General features: G+C 35.2%; 1 protein-coding gene across 2 annotated transcripts; it reads left to right on the top strand.

Annotated features, from left to right (window-relative positions):
- Positions 1-10,389, top strand: LOC106869148 (uncharacterized). 2 transcript variants are annotated; one of them, XM_014914761.3, is made up of 2 exons: positions 1-152; positions 9,989-10,389. In XM_014914761.3, the coding sequence occupies exons 1-2, from the start codon at positions 131-133 to the stop codon at positions 10,366-10,368; spliced, it is 402 nt and encodes a 133-aa protein (XP_014770247.1). In that variant the 5' UTR covers positions 1-130; the 3' UTR covers positions 10,369-10,389. The 2 variants fall into 2 exon arrangements, with proteins under 2 accessions (XP_014770247.1, XP_014770240.1); XM_014914754.2 differs by lacking the exon at positions 1-152 and adding an exon at positions 5,693-5,859.
- Positions 10,390-10,733: the final 344 nt, after the last annotated feature.

The following is a 10,733-nucleotide window of genomic DNA, read 5'->3' as shown; positions in this document are numbered from 1 at the left end:
TAAATATGTTGCTAAGGAACGACTGCCAGTTTTCAAGTAGCAACAAGTTAGATCTGAAAACGAATGAGATAGCCGATCAGTGTTTATGTAGCCCTAGAGTTAATTTCACTTAACCGGTTCAATTATCATTATGTCTGATGCCCCACCCGAAGGTAAGTACTTTCTAATTCGTTTGTTATGTCGTGTAATTGATTTTCTTTTTATTAAACAATAGATTATGCCTATATTACTAACTCAGATATAACGTTTCGTAAAAAAAAAAAAAAATCATGTTACAGAAGTATTTGTGAGTAATGGATTTCTCTGAAAATAATTTCGTTTATTTTTTAACCAAATAAAATAACCTAAGTAATAATTTTCGATCCTAATTGGCGTGCTGGGATCTAATCAGATAAATGCATTCAGTTATTAAATATACTTTCTTAGAGATGTGGGTGTTTTAAATTAAGAAGTGATACAAATTTTACTAATATCGAGGCTGGATGATACGAAAACAAACGCTTGTTAACAAATAAATGAGTCAGAGTGTTATGCAAATAGGACAAATATGCTTTTATTGCTGTGTTTGGAGGGAATTTTGATTCGCGAGTCTGATCAAATTGAGAAGTTTAGTTACAAATGAATAGTCGATTATTTTCTACTGTTATCGGAAATGCGTTTGCAAAATAAACTAATTTTTCAGAACAATTAACTCAATCAAAATGAACGTATTGAAATAATTTTTATAGCGTTAGATATAATTCTTATGATTTCCGACACGAGTCTTGTTTCAACCTCCGCGCGATTTATTGATAATGGTGTGCCTTGAAAGTTAAAACTTTTAGTTTCTCTTTCGTGAAGGTGAAATAATTTCATCAAATAAACCTCTGTCAGAGCCGTAATTATTATTGTGTGTGTATCTTTTTACCAGTTTCAGTCATTGGAATGTGGTCATGCTGGAGCACCACCTATTTTATATGTTTTGCTTGCTTGGAATTATGATGCGTGTTGTAGAAGAATTAAAGTTAGGTCTTTCATTGCAGAATTTTCTAAATCGAAAACATAAACAACCACTATTTTACTTCACAACGGAGTTTCATAAAATAAATGGGGAAAACAAGCAAACAGGCCTACCAAAATCAGAAAGTGAAACTGATGTAAACTGATGCATTACCATACTTTGTGCTCTGTCATTTTATAAGATTTTACTGGCAAATTTTAAAATAAACAAAAACATTTACATGAAAGAAAATTACCGGAGAATTTTCATCTAATTCTTCCAAATCTTTCTGTTAAAACTGTATTGAAACCATTCGTGGGGAACTTTTTTTTTTTTTTAATTACAACAACTGGTCGCACACCACAAGGTTTAACTGAACCTACTGAAGCAAGCCAGCACACTCGCAGCATTACCACGGGCGATGGCGAGGCATCTCCTGACACCTCGGTGAGGCGAGCTGACAACGTTGACAAGAACTTCGCGGTTAGTGGCCAATCGCCTCCGAACGTCTCAAATGTCACAGGTTGGCTGGGATAGTTCACTATCAGGTCCCGATACTTCAGGGTTTTTTCCATTTGGCTACGGAAGCTGTGACCCTCCCCCCCCCCCCCATTAACTGCAGCATCCAGGATTTGAGAGGAAGGAAGCAAAGGACTTTCAAACTGTGACATCCCAAATGAGGCACTAGCGTAGGGGTGGGGTGGGTCGGTAGGAGCAATCCGCCCCGAGTGGCACTTTTAAAGGGGCACCACTTTTGGGTCTGTTGTAGGCAATATGTGCTTTTTTGGAAGGGCGGCACATACTCTAGCTGCGCTAGTGGACAGAGGTGGGGGTCTGGTCTCAGCTTTAATTGTACTTTTGCAGTAAAGCCTAAAAGCGGATGGCCAAAATATTTTCCCCAACAAAAATTATTTCAAACCCTCCCTTGTTAAATTAATTAGTTTAGAAAGATTTTTTGATTATTTTATTTGTAAACTCTGTTAGTGTTAAATGACAACAGAAAAATAGAAGTTTATCAGTATATTTAGGCAACGTCAAATGGTGTAGAAATCAATGCCTTTTCCATTTTTTAAAAACCAAATATATTACTTTAATATTTTGCTAATAAAGTTCACCAATAAACAAAGTTATTCTGGTGAATTTTGTTTCATTTCTTTTTATTGTTGTTTGAGTTTATAAAACTTAAACAAAGAAGAAATAAGTTATTAAAAATATTTGCTTAAAACGTAAACAAAAATAAGCATATGATCACTTAAATAAAAATACTGTAAAAACTAAATCTTCTGAAAGAAATATTAAGCATGACTCTTCGAGATCCTATTAAAGCAATATCAATGTACTCAATTTAGCTTACAGGCACCGGCGATCAGTAACTTTTTCTATTCAAAATAGATTGTGTGTGTTATAATCTCACCACCCCCACCCATTAACTAAATCCTTGGTGGGTATTAATTCAGTATTAGGATCAAAATATCTATCTTCGCTGAAATGAAACGCTTTCAACTGGAAATCGAAAGTAAATCGTTGATTTAATTTACCAATAATTTGACAACTCCAATTTGATCCTGTGCTGAAGCATGTTCGTTGTTGCTTTAGTGTTACACTTATGTATTCTCATACCGGTTAATCAACTATTCTTTCTACTTCACACATTCAATATCATATTCGTACATACAATACATAATTTTAAAAGATATTTCATTTATTTAATAAAACTATGCTCCAAAGTTTCAGTAAACCGGGATACGTTTAACATTCATTTTCTATATTGACAAAAGGTTTCAGATTTAGAATGGAAAAGTGAAATCATGTAATGGATATGGTTTTCTCTTTGTGATTTGGATTTGTTTTTATCCCGAATGAAGAAGAATAATAACTCGACTTTTTTGACAAAACCCTCCGAGAGCTGAAACAGAAAGAAAGGAAAAAATCTTGATACCTTCAGACGCGAAATCTGGTCCGAATGGTTTGACAAAATGAATTCTGCTAAAGGCATCTAAGAGCCAAATAGTGGTGTTAAACTAGGCAATGGACTAAGTCTGCCGCCTTAAAACAGGTACAGTTGACCCAACGAACTTTCGCACAGTTTGCATCCACCAAATTTCACTCATAAAGCTTAGTTTCGCCCGGGGCTATGATAGATGCCGCTGAGTAAGATCGAACTCTTAACCGTACCACCATTCCTGGTAGATGAAGAGCAAAATTGCAGCCAGTTATTGAAACCAAATAACTATGGTCTACAATAATTCAATAACATTCGCTCTAATTTGTTAATTCTAATATTGGTATCAAATTTTGGCACAAGGCCAGCAATTTCGGGGAAGTGGGTTAGTCGATTACATCGAGCCCAGTGTTCAACTGAAACTTATTTTATCGACTTCGAAAGTATGAAAGGCAAAGTCAACCTCAGTGGAATTTGAACTCAGAACGTAAAGACGGACGAAATACCGCTAAGTATTTTACCCGTCATGCTAACGATTCTACCAGTCCGCCACCCTTCTTAGTTTGTGTATTGTTTATACATCGGGTTGCGGATTTTGGTAAAGAAATGAAAGTCTATCATATTCATGGCTCAAGACAATTTGCAGTATAAGTGATGTGAAAGATGAAACTAGGACTAGGAACTGAAACCAAAGTTTATCTCAGAGATCATTACTATTATGTTAAAATAGGGTTCAATATTTCTTAAATTACAAGTTGTAACGTTCGTACTGTTCGAAAACTATTGGCAGCATGAATGTAGTAAAAGTGACTCATTAGCTTATCTCAAAGTTATCTCGTGCACTATAGTGCTGAACAATAAATGTTTAATTCCACTCAGTCCTGATCGTGAAAACGACTTTTGATCAAAAGCTTTACAGACATTACCGTTCTTTTTTTTTTTCTTTCTTTCTTTGTCAGACATTGTGTATTTCGGACTACATTCCCTAGTCTCCACACTTGTTTTAGACAATAAAGTGTGACTTGAAGGAGATTTGACCATCATTTCGAGTAGGTTACGTGGCTATGTAGAAGATCCTTCGCTGGCTAGGTTCAACAGTATGCTTTGTATATATTGGATTGTCAGGTAAATTCGTTCGGTTTTATTCCATGAAGTCCTTATTTTTCATCAATATTTTAACAAATCAGTCGATAAAATATTCTCCTTCATTGTTCACGATTTCTTGTCAGGGAACAATGAAGGAGAATATTTTTATGATGTGTTGAAACTGTTGACGAAAAATAAGTATTAAAATAAACGTGAGATAAAAAGCGAACGAATTTATCGAGCACACCTAGCTCAGGAGTGTTTCCAGCGTGGTCGACCCATCTTTTTGAATATCAGACTACATTGCCTTTTGCTTATATTTTTTATGAGAGAGTGTCATTTGAGGGAAATGAGGTTATTGCTTATGACAAGTCAGTGATTTTTTAACATTGGCATACGAAAACCCATTTGTAGCGAAGGGATATAGATTAATTGAATCGAGCCTATTGCACATCCAAGGAGAATGAAAAGAAAAGTTGACCCCGGCAGAATGTGTAGAGACGAATCTAACATCTGTTCTTTTTTACAAGACTACTAACATATAAATAATGAAGGAGGTGTATAGTTCATTGAACTGATACTTGTTATAGTTATTTTATCATTCTCGGAAAGATAAAATTTGAATATCAAACAAAGGTAACAAAACACCATATGACATTTTGTCCGGCGCTTTACCGATTCAGCGATTTGCCGCACTTTATGAGATTAAGTATTTATTTCCTTATTGCCCACGGGTTGCTAAACATAGAGGGGATCTGTTTGAAAGTCTTTCGGTACCAAAAACACTACATAAAACATAAATGAAAACTGGTGCCCCCGTTTTGAAATAGATCCCATAGAGGGGACAAATAAGGACACACAAAGGGATTAAGTCGATTACATTGACCTCAGTACGTAACTGGTACTTATTTAATCGATCCCAAAGGTTGAAAGGCGAAGTCGACCTCGGCGGAATTTGAACTCGGAACGTAACAGCAGACGAAATACCGCTAAGCATTTCACCCGACGTGCTAACGATTCTGCCAGCTCGCCGCCCTCTTTATGTGATTTAAGTATTATTCATTACCGACTTCTTTTCGCAATTCTGTTATCACGTTGGTAAAAATGCTATATAAAGATAATTTAAATTGATGTTAATGTATCAGAAAATTCGAATATAGTACAACCATTTTTTTCGGCAAGACTTCCTTTTGTACCCCTCCCCCCAAATACCCCGTTTTTTATTTTTTTTTTTTTTCTACACAAACCCCCGTTTTCGGCTACGTAGAATACGAATCTGCAAAAAAAAAAAAGGGAAAAATCGGCATTTTGAAATTACCCCCTCCCCCTAATTTCTTTATTTTTAACTTTTATCAGAAATTTTTTTTTTTTTCAAAATATGCGGAAAAATACGAAGATTATGATTCTGAAAAAATTCCAAAAATTGTTGTAGTTAGGCTTGGGGTTTTAGGGTTAAGGTTACGGGTAGGGTTAGTGAAAAAAAAAATGAAGAAATTGGGTGGGGATGGGGGCAAAAATTTCAAAATCCCGATTTTTGGCAATTTTTCGGAATTGCCGTATCCGAAAACGGGTTTTTTTGGCAAAATAATAATAATAATAATAATTTGCGAGAAAATGGGGGGAGGAAGAAGTCTTTCCTTTTTTTCTAATCAATAGAAAAGAACAACAATATGAAATCTAACGGATAAACCGTTATTCATTGGGGTTTGGTTTAGAAGTAGCGTGCGTTAATAAAATGGAAAGCAGACAATATTTGAATACTTAACTTTCTCGATAAAACGCGAAGAAAGGAACTTTTTGAATATCGCCCAAATGCGCCGTACTTCAGATAATCATAGTGATTCGGATCTAGGTTAGTACTGACACATCTTTTAATTTTGAACAGTAGGGACAAAGACTAAATAAATAATCCTCTAGATGCCTTTGACAGAATTAGAGACAAAAACACACTCAAATTTCTAGTCATGATTATTGCTTAATTTCCACGAAGATTACCCTATCTATCTAAAACACAAATAGCTAGATCCTACGAACACTCCTGCAGATTTCGTTGCCATTTTCGATTAATGTATGGATATTCTCTGGCCTGCAAAGATCATGAACACTGCCATTTCTTCTTTAAGTTTGGAGTTCCGAATTCAAATATTTTATAATTGAAGTCAGAACTCCAAACTTAACGGAATTTAACCACAATTTATTTATGTTTTTAGGTACAATTTAATGGTTTTCATAAATATTTAAATATGCCCATAATTTAGGGCATTGGACAAAGTGTCAATAGTCTTCAGTTAACGTTCTGAGTTCAAATTCCCACTGAGGTCAATTTTGCTCTCCTTCCGGAGTTGATAAAATAAAGTATCAGTTAAGTACGACGGTTGATTTAATATTCCTAAAATACATCTTATATATGAATGAAATTGTTTTATAATTTTGGCATAAAGCCTGCAGCTTTAAAAGAAAGAGATTAGTCGATACGTTCGATCCTAGTATTTGATTGGTACTTTATTTTATCGACCCCGAAAGGATGAAAGGCAGTGCCGACCCCGGCGGGTTTCTCAGAACATAAAGAACTAGATCGACCCGGCTAACGAATAATAATTATATGAGAATATATTTAATCAATAACTGAGTCCTACAAATTATATTTTGTTTCGCATACATTTTGAATAATAAAAAGTTGCTAAAATATATTTTAGCGGCGTAAAATCTTCAGTGTTAGCTTTCTTAAACCCCAGCATGTTTTCAATATAAGAAAACGAAGTATATTAAAATGGTTGCAATGATTATGTGTTATTTTATTCGGAGAGCAATAACAATGGGCTTCAAATATGAAATCTGACCGTAAACAATAATTTGAAAGATGAGATTAAAGATTTTAACGCAACGAAATATGTTACCCCCAAAGTAATGCCGTTTCTACAACAAAAAAATAACTAAAAGAAATAGCTGATTCAGAATGTAACTCATAAGATATAATGGGAAGAAAAATTCATTTTATAGTAGTAACATGTTTAGCCTCAAAATCGAACACACTATGATCAAAATCATTTTAGCAATGACCATCCTATTTATTTATATAATTTTTTTTCAAATATATATCGCAGAACATATTCATTATGCCTTTCCTTTATTGACACAGTAAGGTGTCTGAGATAAGTTTCTTGCAGTTCGAACAATTTCATAGGAGTTCTTTCATTGGCTTGAATCCATGAGCGAAAAAAAGCGCCTTTTATACACACACACACACACACAACTATAATTTAGGTAAATTTTTACTGTTATCATTTTTTTCTATTACACCCGTCTCGTGAAACGGATGTAACAGAAAACAAATTATGTTATATTCCTGCATCATTTAAATACTATCCTGAGGTTTAAATGACTGCAGATCTAACCCCCCAAGACACACATACACCCATATTAGATCATGCAGGTTTTTGACAAACATTGTTGTTCTTTATCATCTTTTGTTTCCTCTTATCAGTTTTGCTGAATGTTGCTAAGTATATTTCATACCATTTATCTCCCTTGCTTGCTGTTTTTTAGATTTTAAACACCTTGTGCATGGATAATCAATTGATCGAGGTTTTTCAACTTTGGACTAAATTTGAAGATTTTTTTTTATGTCTTCTTTTTCGGGAACAGCTTTATGTATTGGTGAACAATCAATGGCATTGGGGAGTATAAAGATTAAAATTGGAGTTTAGAAAAAAATTAGCTGACTGGAAGTTATCTGAATATTGGATAAGAGCTACCTGTTTCATTATGATTCACGCCAGGTATCAACATGCTGACATAAGGACTGCTGCTCTGTGCTCTGTGAACAATGTAAAGGCTGTAATATGTGACATGGATAGCTGCATCAAAGACTATGAAGCTGTGGCCAGCAAGAAGGAATACAGCAGGTGTTCTGACTGCATTATACCACCCCACATCTTTGAATAGGGCCTTAGACTCATTTTAGACAGTTATGTGAAGCTGTTGGAGACTATGGTCAAACCCTGTTTGGAGAGGGTTTCTTCTGGAAGGTGATATGTGTAGCAGCAGGATTTGGCTCCCTGCCATACCACCAGAGTCAGAAGTGGTTGTTGAAGAATTTCTATGACTTTACCAGTCCCAATTTCTGGCTGCCTAATTCCCCCGATTGTAATCCCATGGATTACTGTATGTGGGGTGCTGTTGAGAAAGGCACTAATCACTCTACCTGCAACCCCAAGGTCAAGGAGGTGTTCGAAGATCTTCCCAGGGACATAGTGAGAAACACAGGTGCCAGGTTACGGAGCAATCTTGAGGCCATGGTGGAAGCTGAAGGTAGTTACTTTAAGTGAACTGTTATTCCCTAGACATAATCTAGTTGATATTTTTTCAATTTCATAAAATACTTTTATTTTTGTATGGGATATTGTGTTATCTTTTCATTTTATGCAACCTGTCAAATTTAGCCTGAACACGCAGTAACATTAATACAATGGTATTTCGTATGTAAAACATGATCCCCTGAGTTATTTTCCCTCAGTTTTCCTATTGTATTCACTATACCACTCATTACTTTATGAATATAGCCATACTACATAAACCTCCAGTTCTCGCTAACTGCCACCCAATATATCTTTTTTAACCTAATCGTGGTCATTGGCGATGCCATGTAAAGGGCACCCGTGAGTCGTAGTCATTGCCTGTGCCATGCAAATGGTACCCATATATCGTTGTGGTTACTGCTGGTGCTGTGTAACTGACACCCATGCATCTTAGTTGTGGTCGTTGGTGATGCCATGTAAAAGGCACCACCTGTAAATTGTCATGGTTTTTGTCAGTGTCATGTAAACGACACCCATGCCGGTGGCACATAAAAGCACCATTCCTGGAATGGTTGGCATTAGGAAGGGCATTCAGCTGTAGGAACCATGCCAAATCAGACTGGAACCTGGTGCAGCTTTCCAGCTCATCAGCTCCAGTCAAACCATCTAACCTGTACCAGCATGGACAGCAAACGGTAGATGATGATGCTGAAGCTAACCAATCACAACAGAATAGCCACTTAATTTAATATACTATGTCTTTACTTATATCTTTCTTCTAAAGTAGAGGTAAGAAGTATTTTAGTAACCCTCAGATGGGAGGGTCTGAATGGTTACAACAGAATAAATTCTACTAAAGGCTTTTAAGAGCCAAGCAGTGGTATTATACTGGTAAAAGATTTAGTATACCACCCTATAAAACAAATACAGTGCATCTGACAAGCTTTGACACAGTTTAAATCTACAAAATTTCTAAAACAACATTAACTTCAGACACAATTCCAGTGAGGTCATTTGTATGTTCACCTACTTAAAGTTACATGAAGATCTTCATACTCAATATTACTATAAACAGGCAAAATCTCATTTAACTATGCTAAAGAAAAACAAAGAATTAATCATTTATACTTGTAACCTATACTAACAAAACACAGTTAGAGAATATGAGTGGCTCAATATTAATTTGTTAATTGACTTTCTAGTTGTTTATTCAGCCAACCTTGTGTGTGTTTCAAGTACATCTGGACATAAGTTGGCTATGGACTTAATATGACAAGGACTGGTGAATCTCACAAGAGTTTGAGCCCTTGATTATAGGAATCAGCAAACTAATTGTTTAACTGATGACTGCCAAACAGATAATGATAACCTACTCTACCGAGTAGGGTAGCATTGAATGAGGAGACACTCAACAAGGTTGAAACGCAAAGGTGTCTCAAAATTCCTACACACTGGTGAACTGCATATTTTACAAACACACATTGTCTAAAGAGAGGTATTCTCTGATGATGGAAATCAACAGCAATCAGATATCCATGTTTGAGTCTGCTAGAATATATTAAGAATGAACAATAAGAACATTTAGCTAAAATGAGATAGATAGTATTAGAGTAAGTACTCATGGACAAATTGAAAAGGATGTTAATTACTAACAATTTGGCTTTTTTCTTCTATATTTTGCAGAACTACCTACTATTGACAGAGCTTCTGTTATAAGTGAAAAAAGCTTAACACTGATAGCAAAACATATTAATAGCGGCTTGTCTGTAATTCGCTTAGGAATGATGTTAAATATTCCCAACACAGTTGTGTTACATTATCTGATGAGTATATGCGGAAAGTATGGTTTAAGAGATGCAACTGAGAAAGAAGTTCATCAATTGGGAACAAACTTACTTATTTATTGGCTCCGTATGAAAGAAAACAGCAAACCTAAAGAGAAAGCATCCCTTCTTACAACAGCTCTGGCTGAATGCAGCCTCGAAGGAATTGCAAGTGTTGTCCTTGAGAACTACAATAACCATACAGAAATAACTGAAGAACAGTTTTCTAGGTATCAATAAATATTTAGCATTCGCTTACAATAGTTGATTGCTTTTAATTATTTTACAGTTCTTAAAAATTATGCCATTTTGATTTGTAATTTTCCATTCTTTTATATTTTACAAATATAAAAGTTTTAACATTCTAATAATTGGTCACCCTTCATTCACTGTGCTACAATACCATATAGTTTATGATACTTTGGGTAATTATTCAACCAGTTGACCCAATCTGTTTCTCTCCTGTATAGCACTTATGAAAGCATTTATTTTGTTGCCCTCAGAGGAAGTAAAAATGGCAAGTCAAACTGTTGTAAACAGAAACTACTGAGACAGTTACCATAAGGTATTTTTGTTCAATACAATTTTCATTGCCTAGGGTGAAA

Source organism: Octopus bimaculoides, chromosome 1, assembly GCF_046866305.1.
Source record: "Octopus bimaculoides isolate indiv1 chromosome 1, ASM4686630v1, whole genome shotgun sequence".
Taxonomy (NCBI): Eukaryota; Metazoa; Mollusca; class Cephalopoda; order Octopoda; family Octopodidae; genus Octopus; species Octopus bimaculoides.
Note: the sequence above shows the minus strand (reverse complement) of the source record. Positions and strands in the feature narration are given on the sequence as shown.

What these genes read in the sequence shown, in the direction of transcription:
- LOC106869148 (XM_014914754.2), top strand. Translation starts at nt 5,820, where the DNA reads ATGCGCCGTACTTCAGATAATCATAGTGATTCGGATCTAG. An exon ending in TCATAGTGATTCGGATCTAG is followed by an intron (nt 5,860 to 9,988) that starts GTTAGTACTGAC and finishes TATATTTTGCAG; the next exon opens with AACTACCTACTATTGACAGA.